At 34.3% G+C, this 20,399-nt stretch overlaps 1 protein-coding gene across 15 annotated transcripts in view; it reads right to left on the reverse strand.

Moving 5' to 3' along the window:
* Nucleotides 1–20,399, reverse strand: part of LOC128238533 (CUGBP Elav-like family member 1-A) — a 136,721-nt gene that overhangs the window by 21,004 nt on the left and 95,318 nt on the right. For 14 of the 15 annotated variants that reach the window (XM_052954554.1, XM_052954549.1, XM_052954544.1 and 11 more), the window contains 5 exons: nucleotides 13,704–13,752; nucleotides 11,040–11,168; nucleotides 7,258–7,337; nucleotides 2,483–2,632; nucleotides 1,551–1,611 (listed from right to left, as the gene is read on the reverse strand). In XM_052954554.1, the coding sequence (XP_052810514.1) occupies nucleotides 1,551–1,611; nucleotides 2,483–2,632; nucleotides 7,258–7,337; nucleotides 11,040–11,168; nucleotides 13,704–13,752 (469 nt within the window). Of the gene's footprint in view, nucleotides 1–1,550; nucleotides 1,612–2,482; nucleotides 2,633–7,257; nucleotides 7,338–11,039; nucleotides 11,169–13,703; nucleotides 13,753–18,517; nucleotides 18,767–20,399 lie in introns of those variants that run through there. The other variant, XM_052954551.1, reaches the window with a different exon arrangement.

Consider the following 20,399-nt stretch of genomic DNA (forward strand, 5'->3'; position numbering starts at 1 on the left):
CGCGAGAACAAAGAAATACGAGGGAACGCACAATTTTGTTTGGCGTATGAATCCATACCAATTAACATTCAGGTTAGAATAACAGAATTTTTAACAAGACCATAGGCCAATTATTCAGAACTTTGTAAAATTTAACAATGTTGTTAACTTTAAAATCGTTACACCTCTGGAAGTTAAATGGATACACTTGTGATTGGCTCTTTTTCTAACAAGATTTGAGACAACTGTTACACCTGTAATTGACGATATTCAAATATGTGAAATCATCATAAAATAGTTCACGTTTTTAAATTAACAACAATGTTGTTAATCACATTGTTAACTTTAATAAAAGTTCTGAACAGTCAGCCCATTAAAGGATAGAAAGACCACATCTTACAACAGATTTCCGTTAGTTAACATGAACACACAGAACATAGAAGAAAACTTAATCGAATAATGTATAACGTAGTGACGAAGGAGAATATATATAGGTCGAATATAATTCAGTAAATAAATAATACTAAAAGTTTCTACTGGGATTGAACCGAAGAAATAAATGAGTCAATTGAAGGGAAATTAGTAGACGTCATGCAAAAACAAGGGCAATTAATTTTGATTCACTTGAACATTCATGTGCACAGACTTCATGCTAGCATTCAGTTATCAAATGAATACTTCATTCAATTTTCAAATCCAATTTTATTTTGCTTCCAAATATAGATGGTCCCAAAAAAAACAGGACCCGTTCTACCGAGTTGAAATACATTCAAGGTCATATTTGTGTTTTCGTATTGTATATACCTTATAAAAAATATATATGTATGTGTTATCCAATAGCTTGACTACAAAATTGTTTATATCCAATAGTCAATTGAATATATAATAAAGAAAATGTACATATCCAATTTAAAATTGTACATAGCCTAAGCTAATATACAATGCTATTTATATCCACAAAAAAAAATCAGCAGTCTCTTGAAATGACCTTGAAGAATAGATATTGTGGATATATGACCTATTTTGTCACAGAATCAAATTCATATCCAAGAAAAAAATCAGCAGTCTCTTGAAATGACCTTGAAGAATAGATATTGTGGATATATGACCTATTTTGTCACAGAATCAAATTCATATCCACAAAAAAATCAGCAGTCTCTTGAAATGACCTTGAAATTAGATATTGTGGATATATGACCTATTTTGTCACAGAATCAAATTCATATCCAAGAAAAAAATCAGCAGTCTCTTGAAATGACCTTGAAATTAGATATTGTGGATATATGACCTATTTTGTCACAGAATCAAATTCATATCCAAGAAAAAAATCAGCAGTCTCTTGAAATGACCTTGAAATTAGATATTGTGGATATATGACCTATTTTGTCACAGTATTCTTAAACATTACACAAAATAAAGACATTTTGACATAGGATGGATACAGGGACAAACATTCCTCTCCATAATAAATTTTGATCTTTTTTGGGAGTACATAGATTTAAAGGTTGCTTATATATATATATGCACATTTACATATAAGAGAGGGTGGGGTATGTTATAACAGTACATACCTAAGTTACTCATGTTTGCAAACACACCCATATTCCCGGTTGCCATCGCCTGCTGTAGAAGCTGAAGAAAATACACATATAGCAATTATTTTTCATTTTATTTAAAGAAAAATTTCTTTTATTGATGTTGAAATATAAAATGCTTATTAAATTCTGAAATTTGAATATATTTATAACAAATGACAACACACAAATTTCAAAAGCTTTTTTCAAACCCAATGTTTTCCAAGAAGCTTAATGGAACAGTTTGTTCCCTTGTACCTCTAATAACATATCATTACCAACCAAGGCTTTCCCCATATTTATTAATTCACCCATCCTGTATGTATAACTTACAGGTTGATCTAACTTTATACAGTAGAGTAACAACATTGCATTTTAACAAGAATACTATGTTCACTAGTTGCCAAAATTGATACTGTTCCATATCCAGGAGTGATACCAACAAGTTTCACAGTGCATTTGGAAAAGCAGGTAGAAGTTTTAATGCCTTTCACCCATCGACTAGGATGGTTTTTCCACAATTTTTAAAATGTACAAATTACCTGTTTTTAGTAGATTTAATGCTTATTTTATATTAATTATTTTTGCAATTACATGGTAAAATATAAATAAAACTTTTATAATTTATTTCAAAAATGAAATGCTTATCTAAACACAATTTTATTTTATCCCTGCAACCCTTCCCCCCCCCCTCCAACCTGTTCTTTGACCAACCTTTTTCGACATTTAGGGATTAGAGTACCCTTCAACATGCTGATTTGACCTTTTTGGAATTTACTGGATGAATATATTCGTTGGTTAATGACAGGAAGTCCTAAAACCTTCCATATTTTCATGTCGTCTGATACCTTCTGGCATATACCCAACAATTTATATGCTATCCTGATTCCAACTTCATTTCTAACACTTTTCCTGCATGTACTACTTACAGCTAGATACTGGGGTCCTATGCTGACACTCTGTCCTCCCTGGCCGCCGGATAACGAGGCAAGGAGGTTGGCGTTCATCTGTTGTACCTTTTTCTGCTCCTTCTCTTTCTGAGTGTCAGCGAATTTAACCACTAGCGGTGAACTGCAGCCCTGCAGAAATATTAAAACTTTTATAACAAAAGAATATCATGAATCGGAGTTGTCATCTGTTGGGAGCATCCTGCATTTTGGTAACGAATCAGAACTTTAGATTGACAATGGCAATCTGAATGTTGATCAAACTTTGTCAAGACACAATGCCAATGAGCATTGCTGCCAAGTTTGGTAAAGATATATGACATATTTGACAACACCAGGCAATATGATCCATGCCATGTGTCTGCCAGTGGAAACAACAGGCTAAGTCATTTTTAATTTATGTAAGCTCATTTGTGAAGAATGGCTGATATCCCATTTGGTGAGGAGAAACCAGTACTAGTACCCTTGAGAGGCCAAGAGGTTAGTCTCAAACCCAGGACGCCTTGGGCTGCAAAGGGGTAAGTCTCAAACCCAGGATGCCTTGGGCTGCAAAGGCGTAAGTCTCAAACCCAGGATGCCTTGGGCTGCAAAGGCGTAAGTCTCAAACCCAGGATGCCTTGGGCGGCAAAGGGGTAAGTCTCAAACCCAGGATGCCTTGGGCGGCAAAGGGGTAAGTCTCAAACCCAGGATGCCTTGGGCGGCAAAGGGGTAAGTCTCAATCCCAGGATGCCTTGGGCGGCAAAGGGGTAAGTCTCAAACCCAGGATGCCTTGGGCGGCAAAGGGGTAAGTCTCAAACTCAGGATGCCTTGGGCGGCAAAAGCGTAAGTCTCAAACCCAGGATGCCTTGGGCGGCAAAGGGGTAAGTCTCAAACCCAGGACCTCTTTGGTAGCAAGACGGACCGTGCAGTGAAGACTCGGTCTGTATTATAATTTCACCTGAATGTTGACTAAAGGGGTGAAGATCAGATCTAGTGGTTAAGCTGTTCCCCTTCAATGAAGAGGTTGTGGGTTTAACCCTCTCAAAAAACAGACACCCGAGTCCTGGTTTTCACCAAGGAAATGGACTCGAGAGAGATCCCATAAGTAATCAGCTTTCATCACAATCATGCTTAAGAGATTTGTATTAACCAAAAAAAGGGCAGAAGTTAGGAAAAAACTTCTTGCAATTTCAATATTTATTCATTTTCTATTTCTTTCATTTGGTCTCAATAGTTTTCATTCCAGACCCTTTGAATGACGGCAAGAGTCTGAAGGTCTAGACAACCATCTTCTACAATAAGTTCAGTAGAAACTAAACTTATTTAAGAGAAAATTTCAGCATCTTTAGAGACCAAAAGTTTGACATTTTGCATTAATTTTATTCCATTTAATTTTTCTTTCTCTCTATGCTTGGAAATGAGATGGATTTTGTCTGGAAATTTCCTGAGAAGCTCACTCACGACTCTAGAAGCAACTAGGGGTGACATTTATGTGGAGTAAATCAGTCTTACAGGCTTAAATGTGAACCACCTGCCTATACCACAGAGCTATCACTGGCTTACTTGTGATACTTAAGATAAATCCCTATATATGGCCATGAAAAAAGTGTGAACAGGTTCCAGCAAAGACCCATACTCCTAATGTACTTAACATTTCAGTCTGTTATATTAATATGCGTTTGTTATGTGCACATAAATATTAATGACAAGAGCACCAAGAGCAGGTGCCTATGCTTGTCTGTGTTTTCAGTTAACTACACAATTCAGCAAGTCAAAAGGCAGAGTGCTGGGACTTGGTGCATTCTCACTGTGAACATGTGAACCAAGTTTCACACTGGATGCATTCTCACTGTGAACATGTGTACCAAGTTTCACACTAGATGCATTCTCACTGTGAACATGTGTACCAAATCTCACATTAGATACATTCTCACAGTGAACATGTGAACCAAGTTTCACACTAGATGCATTCTCACTGTGAACATGTGTACCAAGTCTCACATTAGATGCATTTTCACTGTGAATGTGTGCACCAAGTTTTACATTAGTACATTTTCACTGTGAACATGTAAACCAAGTTTCACACCTTTAACTCAAAAGTAGGTGCATTCTTACTGTGAACATGTGTACAAAAAAAATGGTTTCCAAGTTTTTTTAACTGCTGTTGACAATATCTCAATTTTTTTCTTTGTAAAAACAATGTAGTAAATCATGCACTTTATGAAAGACCCTGATCATAAGCTTAAGATTCTTCTAGACGCCCTCAAATAAAATCTGGAAAAATTGGATAATTTCCGATTGTCTGGAGCTGTGAAGGCAGAACATGGTAGTTAACGTAGTTGTATATGCATAATTGATAAACTGCAGCGTTAAACTGCAGACGCTAATAAGGGGGACTGGCCATTGAGTGCACGGGTGCTGTAAGTACGTTAAAAAAACCTGCGCCACACAGAGGACCAATAAACATCACCCAAAACTGGGAAATAATGAGCTTGCGTCAGACAAACAAAGCTTTGAAATTGCTTTTTGCCGTATCTATAAATGGAAACCTTTCTTCTGACCTAAGGACAAATGACTTTGAAAAATATGGAATATCTGTGCAAACGCATGAAGTAGGGTAAAGTTACGGAATTTATGAAGTTAGAACAGTGCATTTGATCCCCTCAGGTACAGCCGTCATTATTTTAGACCTTTGTTCTGAAGCAAGTACTTGTATGATAGTCAGCAGAACCAAAAAAAGGTTCAGTGTCTACCCACCATCTGAAATATCTTCTCTTGGGACCTCTCAGATATAGAATATGCCTCCACATTTTAACTGCTTCTTCATTTATCACACCAAACTAGACACTAAAAAAAATTGCCAGCCTAAATTAACCAAACAACTGATTTATAGTAATGTACCAAGAACTCATTTTTCCTAAACATTAAAAGCTTTCATCAAGCAAACACTCTCAATGGATTTTATGGCTTCTTGTCTCAGATATACTATTAAAGGGGCCGTCTTACGTCTCTATAGGGTCTGATTTTCACAATATCACGGTATTTTGTATAATGTCAACCTGAGAAATACTTATATCATTGGTCATTCCTCATCAGTCATTTAAAGATCTATTGTTTAGAAATATTTGAACAACAATGATAGAGTCATTGAATTGTCTTAAAGGGGCTAGACACCAGATGGTCCAAAAATAGACAAATGCCTACTTTGCTCAAAACAAGCCGTGAATTGTCAACATAAGCTAGTATGAGTCCGATAATACATCATTTTACATGATTAAAAAAACATTTTGGTACTGTCTTAGCTGATTTTACTCATTTAAAAATAGCCGATAAGGGTTTCCAAGTGTATAGTACATGTATATTTGGCACGTGAAAGTGACATGATTAGTACAGATAACGCTATTTTTAAAATCACTTGGATTAATACCTAGTGGAAAGACCAAGATAAATTCAAATTGGAAAAATACATAAAAACTGCGAATGATACATGTGTCGTAAGCGATGTGATACATCAGTATGTAAGATTCAATATGTCTTACACAATGATATCAATTCTATGTAAGTTTTTGACAGTTTGCTTTATTTTTGCAATTGTATCATCTAATGTCACTTAGTACCTATTTTCAAAGAGTGTTGATGATACAGTTGCTGTTTGGTGCTCATTCAAATTACATTTGTTCTTTTAAAATAAATGAATTTGAAAAAGTTTAAAAAATTGTGACGCCAACATGAAACTTGTGAGAGGGTCCCTTTAACCCTCTCAGTGTTTGATCCATTTCTGGTAATGGAAGTGTTCACATCAAGAATCCATCCCATTATACCTACTTCATGTTCCTATTTTAGATGGTTTCACACAGCTATATTTTGAAATATTTGTCAAAGACATGTAAAAAAAAAAGCTGACTATCATCGCCATAAATCATCAGACTCTGTTCAAGTACATGGTAGAACATGCGGGCAATCAATACTCACAAAGTTCTAGTGTTTTAGAAAATGAATGACAACACAGACACATGTTGTATTGTAGAAACCAAACGAAACAGGTTGAGTTTAATTTTCCACAAGCAAAATAACTTCCTTTCTAAGAATACTGCAGGCCACATAAGTTTCGAGATTGTTTTACATTTCCTTACATTTGCAAATCCGCATAATGAATTAAAAAAAAGAACTTCCTTGAATAGCACATAGAAACCTTAGTAACAGTACATAGCTCCAGGGAATTTATTCTTATTATCATAGAGACAGTCAACTGAAACATCGTGAAAACAGCCAAAACTCAACAAGAGGACTAAGAAGCAAACCCCATTATGCTAACCTGTTGTTGTTCGTTCTGATAAACAAGGGGGATAACTCAACAATTATTGAAGTAAGAGTTACAGACCTTGCTATTATGTGTTAATTGTCTATGGCAACATGTGTACCAAATTTCATTCAAATATCTTGAACAAATTTTGAGTTTATACGAAGATCTGCATGCCAACGACAAGGCTATGACAACACCTTTACTATTTATCATAGAAAAGCAGACAATGGCAAAAGAGAAGATCACTTATTAAAGCCAATCTACAGCATGCAATAAACAATTTCATCTTTTTAGATAAAAAGTTTTCTTGTTAAGGCTATGAAAACTTGCACTTCACTATGAATAGAAGTGTCGAATGACTTAATGAGACTAAGCAAGATGATATGCCTCGACCACAAGGCCATGCCATAGATAGATATTGCAATGATTCTGATATTTTAATTTTGAGAATTTGCTTTAATTAAAATATCCTTACCTCCATAGTCTGAGAGTGGTGCATATTCTTGATGCAGTTTTGAGCTGATTGTCGACTTGAGAACGTGATGAAAGCACAACCTGAAAAACACGACAAACATTCCACACGTCATTAACTCTCTCTGACAGCATTGTTAGCCCGCTGCTGATGAGCTCAGCCTAATGGCTTTAACATGTGGGCAAAGCACATGGTTGCATTATGCATTAACTAATCCCTTAGTTAATTGTCTGTCCACCTGTTTGAAAACTTAATGTAGGTCTTAGTATGAAAAGGAATACCGGGCCGATGTGTATATTATAAACAGTCTCATGTCTGAATTCAGTCTTAGACTCAGAAAAGCAAATCTAGTAGATGACAACAAATTATTTATAATACTCTTTTTTGTTCTTAATATGTGTAAATAATAGTTAATCTTTCAAAAGGTAATTAATTAAATGTTTATCACCACAGATACACTGCTAGAGAGATTTTTAAGAAACGTTAAACATAGATTAAGTCCTGAGTGTGTACTCAGATTTAAGATAGTATGTTATCATTACAATTGCAGAAGATATTACTCACAAAACCACTGTTAAGACATGATCATACAAAATAATGATTATGTCCCTAAGAGATTTTCTACACATATAAGTCATATAGAATTGTCTGGGTTTTGAAACAAATAATTAAGAAAGACGATTTCCTAACAATATTTTTTGTTTTCAACAATAGCATGAAAATTTATAGACAATTTATGCCACAAATATAGAACCTCAAATTTTACAGAACTGCTATTAGCCAGTGCCAGACAAGCGTATGTTTTCATACTCATTCTCAGACGCAATTACTAGAAAATAACACACAAAATAATATAATAAAACTTTCCTAAAAACTATTTTTTTAAGATATCTGATATCAGTTTAATCAATTTAATGTTCTTTTAACTGCTACCATCACAGATATTTTCTAATAAACTAATTTTCTAACCTTTCAAATCCTAGGATGAATTTAGTATCACAATCTCCGAATCCTACAATATTCTCGTTACAACTGATGCTCCCTCGCTGACAATATGACACCCTAATCTCTACACCTGGCCTTAAATATCCACAGGAAAATATTTACAACATCTTATATTTTGCTTTTATCATTTTTAGCCGAAACCTGATTTATTTCATGCACAACAGAACCGAAAGACTTCTGTTTATCCGGCAGACATTTCTTCCTTCACAGAAGGAAAGTATTAAATAACTGTTAAAGAGTCCTGAATAACATTAAAGTGATGGCTTATTAGATAATTTCACCCATATCTTCCCTCTTCTGAATAGATCATAATGCCCTGAGCCCTGAGGAAGATAAATGCACCGAGCAGGAAGATAAATTAAATGCCCAAAACTAGGTTTGAACAATATCTCACATTTTTAAAACAAAAAATTGGTGTATTTTTGAAAACTTTTAAGAGATAATGCCTTAAAGCTGCACTTTCACAAATTGATCATTTTGACAACTCTTTTTTATTTTTGTCTTCCGATGAGCAAATGTTTGCATATATGTCTGGAAACCAGTGATATAAGACTGCTGACAAAAGATTTAACAGCAATTTATCATATTAAAGTTAAAAAAAGTGGTTTTATGTCTAAAATCATTACCAATGCTTAAAGAAAGATGGTGGAATTACCAAAAATTTGTTCAATTGTGAATTATCTTATTAGACTGAATTAAAGGCAAAGATACCCAAATCAGCCGATTCTGAGACAACTTGTCAAAACAGTGTCAAAAGTGACAATCAGTGAGAGTGCAGCTTTAATCAATATTCTTTAACTACCCTGTTAATGTCTTTCATTTACATGTTGTTTACATAACAAAGCTATATGAGGCCCAGCTTAAATATAACAAAAATACTTAAGTCGAATCTAAGCTCATTTTACCACCAAAACATCAAAAGTTCTTCAATCTTGTGTATAATTATTTCTTTAAAACCGTATTCTCTTAAAGAATATGCTTAATAAAAACTTTGGTCAAGATTCCAAAGAAAATAATATTGTATGGCAAAAAATGTAATTGGGAACAACTTTTTGTCTTGAAACAATTACTCATTGACAAGTACATTTTTTGCTCTAGAATTAGTTTTCTTTGAAATATTGACAAAAGGTGTTTTTTTTATCAACACATTTCATCAACTCATTGTCTTTAAACAATTTCTCATGATTACTCTTTTTTGGTTCTGGAATTAGTTTTCTTTGAAATATTGGCAAAAACATTTTAACAAGACATTCTATGAAAAATCATGTTTTTAAAAAGAGTAAAAAACATACAAGATTTTGAATCATACTTTTGTTATCTGTGGCAAAACATGATGAGATTGGGATTTGACGTAAGCATTTATTTTTTTACCAGCTGACTAAAACCAGTCGAGTCGGTGCCTATTTCGTAGGTAGGGTCGGGTAGCGCGAACCAAATGAATTTTTTTAAGCCTTGTTTTAAAGAAAAATGGCCGAGGTGTCTAATTGCATATTTGCGTTTTATGATCATTGTTGATATGATTTATGAGGTCGAGCAGCCTGCATTCTGGACAATTCTCAACGTTAATGCGACAATATATTCCAATCACATCCTTCCAATGTGCACAATCTGCAATGCAGCTCAGACTAATATTATTTCCAATATCGAAAATCCATCCATACAATTTAAGTCTCTGGAAATGAGAATTTTCTACAGTGGTCTAAATGTCAAGCAAATTAGTAGTCTGACAATGTTACGGCGTAACCAACACTTGGGCAACAAGCACTAGGTGCAACATTCAATTGTTTCTAAGAGTTTTCAATTTTAATTGACAAGTTTATGTGAAATTCCACAAGTAACTAGAATTTTTTCTCCCCCAGACCGACAAGCAATCTCAGAAACATGTTAACTAATTCATTTTCAGTTTTTTCTTGTTTTAACTGCCACATACTTTGTCTAGAAAAAAACATTTGGCCGACAGTTGTCATGTTCGGCTGCAATATTTCGCAGAATTTCTACTAAATTAGAAACCAATTTATAGGTTATCATTACTCAGACAACTTCAGTGCTTGCTTTTTCTTCCAAGAATAGCTTCAAATAAGTAAGGAGATACCAGCTAATATTATGTTTGTATATATCGTTTATCCCGATTATAGAGATAAATGTCTCAAATTCATTAGCTCAATTTTAGAAACTAAATTGAATTATTTGCACTGTCTCACTCAAGAACTAACCTTGTGGCATAAAATCGGTAACGACTGACATCAAGTTCATTAATAAGAGTGCTGTAGAGCGAACATAAAGGCTCGACTGTTTTTGTCAGTGGTACAAGGAACATAACTAACAATAATTAAAGACTGAGTTATTGTCCTTCTTTAACATTCGGGATTGTCTGTGGCATCCATTCCCATTCATTAGAGGTTTGACCATGATCAATCTAATGGTGGTAAGCATGGCATCATCACTCTGGTGAACAAGAATGCGGGCAACATGTGTACCAAATTTCATAAGAATATCTAAAATGGATTTGAAGATATGGCCAGTGTGAATAATATTCTTTATGACATCGCTGTGAATTACACCATAACTATGGCAATTTTGGTGAAAAAAACAGAGGAGCTAAATATGATTACGAAACTAACTGGAGATGGGGCTTCAATCTTACAGTCAGACGGACACCCAAAATAACCATTTTGCCTCCTTCAGGAAAACACTATTGCTGGCAAGATGGATAATCTTACATGAAATAAAATGAAAAGTTATTTTAGCCAATATTTATAAGATGAAATACGATATTTTACCTCTACTTTGGCCATTTTGGTCTCGTAACACTGTGCAATCCTCTATGTTTCCAAACGGCGCGAACATCATTTTGACTTCGGTCTCACCATACTTTTTTGACAACATTCCTATAAACAACTTCCGCTCCTCTGAAATAACAAGACAATTGAATTAACATCGAATAAATATAAATATTTTTTATATAATTGCAATATTAAATTACTTGTTTTAAATTAATATCGAAAAAGGTGTAACAGTATTAGTAATTTGATTTTATAAATTAATATTTATACATTAAAACAACATTAAATCATGCAGATAGCTGAGCGAGTCTTTTCTTTTTTTGAAAATATGTAATGTGGGACAAGCAAGGTTAACCTTAATAAAGTAAATAATGTGTTTAACAACATTGTTGTTAACTTTTAAACGTGAAATAGTTATTGATATGCCCATACATCTGTAACTGTTGTCTCGTATCTAATGTTCAAAATACTGCACTAGTATCTAATGTTCAAAATACTGCACTATCAATGTAACAATGATATAGTTAAAAGTGCACTCTCACAGATTGACTGTTTTGCCAACTTTTGTTATGATTTGTCTTGGAATGAGCAATTTTTGTGAAAATGTCTGGAAACCAGTGATATAATTATAAGGCTGACTAAAGATTCGATCACTTTTACTCATTATTATGGTCTTAAGTTGATGTTTTATGGCTTAGATTCTTTCCTTCAACGCTTTAAGGAAACTGAAATTTTCAACGGCTTCTCAAAAATTGAGATCTGTTCTAATATTTCGTGAGTTATCTTATATGAATTTAAGGTATTGATGTCAAAATGGGATGATTTCGAAACAAGAAACTAAAAAAAATGTCAATCTGTGAGAATGCAGCTTTAACAAAGCTGTTAACTTTATTACAAAGCTCGAAACAATTACCTCAATATAATTATGTATGTTAACTACATAGATGTTGTTTTTGTTTTACTCTATAAATCAATGCATGTGGGTATAGAGATGTTGCTCTGAAGTGTACCACAGATATCACTTGACTTCATTGAAAACACATTTGTTCATCCAAATCCATACACCATCTAGATGATTATCATAGAAAATCAGGTAAACATTGTTTTCATTTAATAATCTGATAAGCCACTGCAACTGTTGATGTTATACAAACAAATATGCAATCCTCTTTTATTGCAGAAGTGCAGAGATTCAAGGACATAACACCTCTAGCTATTAAGGGCCTTCCACCATGCAATAACAGTTGGTCTGAAGTACCAGAACATAAAATGTTACAAAAAATTCAATTTCGAAATTATTTTTGAGATCTATTATTTTCAGCAAGTGTACATCCTATGCAACATGTGTAGGTGTGAAAAAGATTTGAGCACAATTATTGAAGATTTGATCAGATTTTGGCTCCAACAGCAATAAAATCTGTTTTTGTAACATTTGTTCATCTTCTTTTACATCAATACAGGTTGCAAAGGATGTTTGTTTCACTCTTGAAAAAGGTTGTTGGCCAAAACATGAACTTTTGAAACATTTAAACTTTTTGCCTTCCCCACCCACTTTTGCACTGTGGAAGACCCTAAAGTGAAATGTAACAAATAAAAGACAACATTTTCTAACAAACAGAATATTTGAAAATAATAGCAAGTAAAAATAAATAATTATAAAATCATAATAACCAATATATCAATCCCTAAATTGAACAGATTTGAATATTCGCCATTTTACTGTGTGACCGTGACCTTCAAGCATGGAAGCTTATTCTAATAAAGACCAGCAAGCATTCAGACATGTGATCATTCATCTCAGCAGGAATACTTAAGAGCCCAGACACAAAACATATTCCTGTATGCCAAATTGCATCAAGTTTGACAGGAAGTCCGTTAGACCTTGTCTTTTCAGCTAGATCTTTGGAATTGTGCACATTTTTTTGTCATTTGGATGTGGTAAACATTTTCAAATGTTCAAAAGTAGGACAGTCAAAAGGAGATACTGTCTGCACAAACAGTTTGTGCATCCAAGCAAAATTGTACAAATTTGACCTCAAACTGTGACCTTGACCTTTAAGCAAGAGTTGTTGTACTTCTACAAGAGAGGCATTCAGATATGTGACCTTCAATTTCTTCTTAGGAAATTCCTGTATGCCATATTGCATGAAGTTTGAGAGGTAGTATGACCTTGTCTTTTTAGCCATGACCTTGGTCTTGTGCATTACCTGTCACATGGATATGGTTAACATCTGGCCTACTGTCTGGACATGCAATGTGTGCATCCTAGCAGAACTGCATGTTGTTTGACCTCAAAATGTGACCTAGATCCTTGACCTAAAATTGAATGCATTTACTACTAATGTTAGGGCCATACCATTTCAAAGGGGAGTAACAACATTTGAGCCAAAACATTGTTTGTAATTGCATGTTTATGCAGAATTGTAGGCTGACCTCCAAAAGTGACCAACACCTCTGGGACCTCAGGTTTCTACATGTACCTAGACCAGATCTATTGATGGAATATGCATGCAAGGTTACAAGAGAATATTTTACAGAAAAAGAACATGAAGTAGCAACATAAATACAGAATAGTGAATTAGTAGTGAACAAGCACAAAATAATAAACAAAGGGTCCAGGGTGTTAGTATTGTGAGAAACATTTACCAGATAACAGCTCACCATTTCGTTTTTCACTGTCAGCGGGTTTCATCTGTACAGGATGGTGCATCTGTAACAACAACAACAACAACAACATGAAGGTTAACATATACTAATATCTTTTAGGCTAATTGTGACAAAAGTTAACAACTCAGACTTGAGTCTGTTTTTTTTTTGGTGGCAACCAGTGGTGTCCAATACGGATGTCCATGATCAAAAGCCCATGGTCGGGCTTAAACTGTGATAGGTAAACCACCTAGATAACCTCACTCTGCAAAGAATGGTTTAACCATCTATGAAATGCATGACTTGTTTAGAAAATAATTGGAAGAAACTGATGTGAGTTTGCTTTTAACGTTAATTTTATTGAATCAAAATTCCAAGTCTTTTACTGTTCAAGAACCAGCAGTCATAGTTTAAGAATAATTGCTTAGCTTAATTTTGCTTTACAAAATAATTCTATTGGCATTTATTACAGGCGGGCTTAGCCCAGCAGTAATCCGATTGTTTTGTAAAGCAAAAAAAAATAAAGCATTCTTAGTGTTTGCGCCAGCGTTTCTCCTTTACAAATGTCAACTTGTCAGTGTGCATGCGCAAACTACGGTGTAACTCACTTACTGAAACCAATTTCTGACAAAGTGGAACTTTGGCATTCGTTTTCGTTAGAAGTGTAAATTATTAATTCAGAATCCATCCGACAATTCCATTGGCAACTGTCAGCATTAACACTAAATCATGACCATAAACCAACCGTTTGATGCAAAACATGTCCCACACACAGCATTCCAACCTGACAAAGTCCAGGCACCATTGAACACCTATGAAGTCAAGGAAACATCTATCTACTTAACATCATTGTTTGAAGTATTGAAATAAACACCAGCAGTCCCCCGTGGCATACCGCCATTATTGTAACTTTCTAAGCAGAGAGACGCAGAACAGATAATTCAATTTATTACAGCAATTTTGTTGTTTTTGTAAATAATGAAACATCTTGTGCAGATGGAACAACTTAAGAGAATAATGTTATATTGAAAGAATTAGTTCTTTCGCCAGGTTTGTTCTTGTAAGTACCTTTCTCAAATTTTGAAACAACTTCCGACATTTCGCGCAAATTTAGGCATTTCCATCCTAAGTTACTTTCATATACGCGAACATTTTCTTTAAATATAAAAAAAGACGAGGAGTTTGTGAAGATACTGTTCGATTTCCAGTCAACATTTTTTCTGATGCTTGGGGAAAAAAGCCTTGATTGCTTAGGAAATGGGGCAAATTAAGGAATAATTGCATGATGATGTCATTATCAGAGTATGAACACAAGTAGAGTTCATAATTTATATTCAGAATTGTGAATAAAATACTGGAAACCTTTACAGTAATTATCACTCACCCTGGCTGTAAATAGAACGACCCGACCAGTTTATAGTTTCCAACAAATATAAGTCCCAAAATAAAAAAACTTTTTAACTTAAATTTGAAATTCTTAAATTATGAAAACAATACCTTTCATAAATAAATAATTAAAAATTTTCAATTTGTTTTTTAAAAAACTTTGAGGCTGACACAATAAACAATAAGTAGCGATGATTCGCTATCTGAACATATAACCCGAAAATGTTCGTTTATCAGCAAATATTCGCTGTTAATTTCAGAAATGGAAGTTGAGGTGTAAATGTTATTAGGATGCCACAAAAGAAAAAAAAAAGTGTTTGTCTTACATGAAAAGTACAATAGAGAATAGTTTTTAACTCGGGCATTTAGTACACAAATCACTTGAGTACATGCAGATGCAGACAAGGCCATAATTGAGGATAAAAACACGGATTACGTGGCCAGAGCAGAATGATGGATCCTGCAGTCACTGTACTATGACATATGTGCATTCAAACAAGAGAAAATTTAAATGAAAATCTGCTACAAACAGTGAAAGATTGCATAAGATAAAACAGACAGTCTTTGTAAATATGTAATTTCAAAAATGCGTAGACTGTAAACAAATACATAATTTCTTGAATTTGTAGACTGTAAAGATATATATAACTTCATGAATTTGAAGGCTGTCAAGAACTGTATAATTTCATGAATTCAAGGCATTATTTTTCTAAATTTGTTAAATTATAATTGGTAAAGTCTGTAATGTCATGCGCCAGAATTTGAACAGCTGTCTCTCTCAAATACTTTTCAGATATTTCTTACAAAACAGCACAATGTCTGTATCAATATAAACGCCCAGTCATATGCTGGGAACTTGTTTACTGCCGCACTTGGGAATTTCATGATGTCTCTATTAACTCGAAATCTTCGGTCTCATTATCCGAGCACAATATCACATGCGGTGTGTAATTAAAACAAAATATTGTGTGACAGACTTACATTTGTGAGACCGGACTTGCAAATTGATGTCAGTATATGGGCGTACAATGTAGGCTAGGAGAAAAATGACTTTTCTGTTCGATTCTACTTAGGGTGAGGACAGTACGGGGTAATGTTGTCTTAATGGATGGATATTTAGCTATTGTAGCAAGCTAGAAATGGTGGATTTGATGACAGCTAGTGTTTCAATAATGTATTTCTTTATGTAACCGAATACATACATCATACTTTGTAATGTCAGCACTCGGAAGTTAAAAAGTGAAAAGAAACTTAATCTATTTGATTATTATTTAACTCCACATGTATACTCACTAACTAATGTAAATCATTGAGAAATGACTTCATTCCTATGAAATTGAGAACAAGACACACAAATAAATGTTAAAACCACACTAGACTTTAACCCATTACACTATAGTACAGATACCAACCACAAGAATGTATTAATTATGCTGGGGTTTTTTAAACTGTCTCAGTGTTTGCACTCATGTCTCTCCCTATCGGACTGCCTGACAGATTCTGATTTAATCCTTTATCATTGTTCCAAAGATAATGACCACTAAAGTTCCATTAAGTAACAGTTGAATAATATTGGCTCGATATCCCAGGTACCGGCCAAAATAGTTCGGGCCTTGCAAATATTGAGTGAAGCGAGAATGCTAATACAAAGAGTAAAACAAAATCGGACCTTTAATTACATCCAGTTTGAGCCAAAGAGAAAATCGAGCTACGAGATATTTAGCCAACGGGCTTTCACTGTATTTATTTGTGTAATTAGGTGAGTTGTTCAGTGGTTTGAAGTCATGTGCTCTGGCTGAGTAAAGAGACATTTCGCGCCAAACACCAATATACTGATAATTCATTTTTCATTAAAATAATAAATAATAAATATTCGATAGTAACATAATATTTTTAAAGATATTTAAAAACCCTGCCATAGAGCAATGGCAGAAAACACCAGTTCAATTATCGTGTATGAGTCATTACTCAATTCCTGAAGGAATAATTATCGGCAAGTGTAGATTACATACGAATGGTGGAGCAGGTGTTCCAGACACCCACTTTCACCAGAGCCGATACTAACTAACATTGCAGAATATCTACTGGATGGATACCGAACTGGGCATCTCAACCGCACACACAATTAGCTACTGGATGGAATTGTACCAGCTTCTGGCATAACACATCACATGCAATTTCTGAGGAAGTATTTCATTGAGTACAAACTGATTCCTGATTGATTTTGGAAATATTTGTTTTCACGACAACCATTTTTTGAAGAGTTTTGAAAGTTATATAACTGTCTCCATGCATTGGCACAAAGGTTTAGGACAGACCTTTACACAATTTTGAGCCTATTTCTTAACAAAGCTTTAGGTTTTCTTTCACTAAATCTGATATATCAGACCTGTCTATAATAATATAAAAAGAACATATGATGATGATAATAACCCCAAAAATTCCATTATATCAAGGGCCAGAAAAATTCTGATATACAAGGGTCTGAAAAATTTCCAATATATCAAGGGCCTGAAAAATTTCCGATATATCAAGGGCCAGAAAAATTTCCAATATATCAAGGGCCTGAAAAATTTCCAATATATCAAGGGCCTGAAAAATTTCCAATATATCAAGGGCCTGAAAAATTCTGATATACAAGGACCTGAAAAATTTCCAATATATCAAGGGCCTGAAAAATTCCAATATATCAAGGGCCTGAAAAATTCTGATATACAAGGGCCTGAAAAATTCTGCTATATATCAAGGGCTTGAAATTTTCCAATATATCAAGGGCCTGAAAAATTCCAATATATGAAGGGCCTGAAAGATTCTGATATATCAAGGGCCTGAAAAATTCTGCTATATATCAAGGGCTTGAAATTTTCCAATATATCAAGGGCCTGAAAAATTCCAATATATGAAGGGCCTGAAAGATTCTGATATATCAAGGGCCTGATAATTTCCAATATACCAAGGGCCTGAAAATTTTCAATATATCAAGGGCCTGAAAATTTCCAATACATCAAGGGCCTGAAAAATTCCAATATATCAAGGGCCTGAAAAATTCTGATATACAAGGGCCTGAAAAATTCTGCTATATATCAAGGGCTTGAAATTTTCCAATATATCAAGGGCCTGAAAAATTCCAATATATGAAGGGCCTGAAAGATTCTGATATATCAAGGGCCTGATAATTTCCAATATACCAAGGGCCTGAAAATTTTCAATATACCAAGGGCCTGAAAATTTTCAATATATCAAGGGTCAGAGTCCAATATATCAAGGGCCTGAAAATTTCCAATACATCAAGGGCCTGAAAATTTCCAATACATCAAGGGCCTGAAAATTTCCAATACATCAAGGGTCTGCTGCATGAATATTAAGCTGAACATGTGAGACTGCTGACAGGAAATGAAAGACTAGATTACAGCCGATACACTAAGAGGGTTTTGTGAACTTACCACAGAATACGGAAAATACAGCTCCATTTTTAAAAAAGTTCCTTGATGTAACTGTTCCAATTGATAAAATCCAGCAAATTATTTAAATTCAACACTTGAAAATCCCACAATTTGTTCTTTGCCTCTTATTCGCACTAGGAATAAAATTGTATCTTAAATTACCGGGGCAATGTTAACTTAACAGGCTTAGCAAATATGGTCAGTAATTATTCCCATCAAACACTAGAGCCAGATAACTTGGTCTCAAGTCAGCCAAGACATAATTCACTTTACCATCCACCTATTTGGTTTGTTGCGAACCAATGATTACCAATTGAGGAAGATACTAGGTTTCGGGGATGTCTTTCAATTTTCAACAAAAACCACTACACAAAAAACATTGAAAATCCCGCAAAACTCAGTCCAGCACACGAGATGCTATCACGGGACGTATTTGAACAACTGTAACAGAAGCGCTATTGTTTGCGCCCAACAAACTTTGAAGTCCATCAATGACTCCTATTCGTGATTAGGATGTCAACTCTTTTACACCAACTTTTGCAAACATACTTGAACACTTGGGTGATTACTTATCAAATTTCGCAGATAACAAACAAGTTGATAGTGTCTATTGTCTCTTAATCTTGCTGTAATGTTCTCAAGACGTTCAAAAATAAAATACTTGTAAAGAGCTATCTCTAATATCAGGAACTCTTCTGATAGTCAAAGAGATAGATTAGTAATCTTTACAATGAAAATAGTTACAGTTTATCTTATTTTGACCCCAAAACATGTACCTGCAAGGAAATACGGCAGAACCAGTCTGGCAATTATAAGCATCAAAAGTGTTACATGAATTACAGTAAAATTGAAGAGACAATTTATGGAAGACATTTCAAAGTGATGGAACAATTTTCATCCCATTCAAAGGCACCTCCACAGCTAATGGAACTAAAACATTTTACACCAATTCATTTGGGATTTGTACCAGTTATTTCACAATATCTAATAAATGTTTACAATGATGTATCCTCTTCATGGTAACTTCATTAATCATGGCGGTCCCCATTAAAAGTAAACATTCGTTTGATTCCCATGTGTATATCAATAGAGCACTGAACCCAAATAAAGAAAAATGTTGTTAACATTTCATAATTTCCAACTTCCTCCCAAATATTATCAATATTTTTATCAGAAACTCTGAGTCTTATCAATTAAAACTTCAAAATTTTGAAACCTAAGAAGAGTGGTCATTAAGATCAACTTCAAATGATTAGAACAGGAAATCAATGACATAACACCCATCACATTTTTACCAGTGTTCATAAAACTTGATTTAAATCAGAAAAATCCAAATCATTCACAAGAGAGTCATGGAGTAAAAATCAATTTGGGATTTTGTTTAGTCAAAGTGGCATATTACTCAACGATTATTTAAGCTATGTGCTATACATGTGCATACTGTCTCTGGTAACAATTTTACATGTGTTCCAAGTTTCATTTGAAATCTTGAACAGTTTGTGAGCTATCAGGCCAAGTTTCATTTGACTATCTTGAACAGTTTGTGAGTTATGACCAAGTTCAATTTGAATATCTTGAGCAGTTTGTGAGCTATGGCCAAGTTTCATTTGAATATCTTGAGCAGTTTGTGAGCTATGGCCAAGTTTCATTTGAATATCTTGAGCAGTTTGTGCGCTATGGCCAAGTTTCATTTGAATATCTTGAGCAGTTTGTGAGCTATGGCCAAGTTTCATTTGAATATCTTGAGCAGTTTGTGAGCTATGGCCAAGTTTCATTTGAATATCTTGAGCAGTTTGTGAGCTATGGCCAAGTTTCATTTGAATATCTTGAGCAGTTTGTGAGCTATGGCCAAGTTTCATTTGAATATCTTGAACAGTTTGTG

This window comes from Mya arenaria, chromosome 6 (assembly GCF_026914265.1).
Source record: "Mya arenaria isolate MELC-2E11 chromosome 6, ASM2691426v1".
Classification (NCBI taxonomy): Eukaryota; Metazoa; Mollusca; class Bivalvia; order Myida; family Myidae; genus Mya; species Mya arenaria.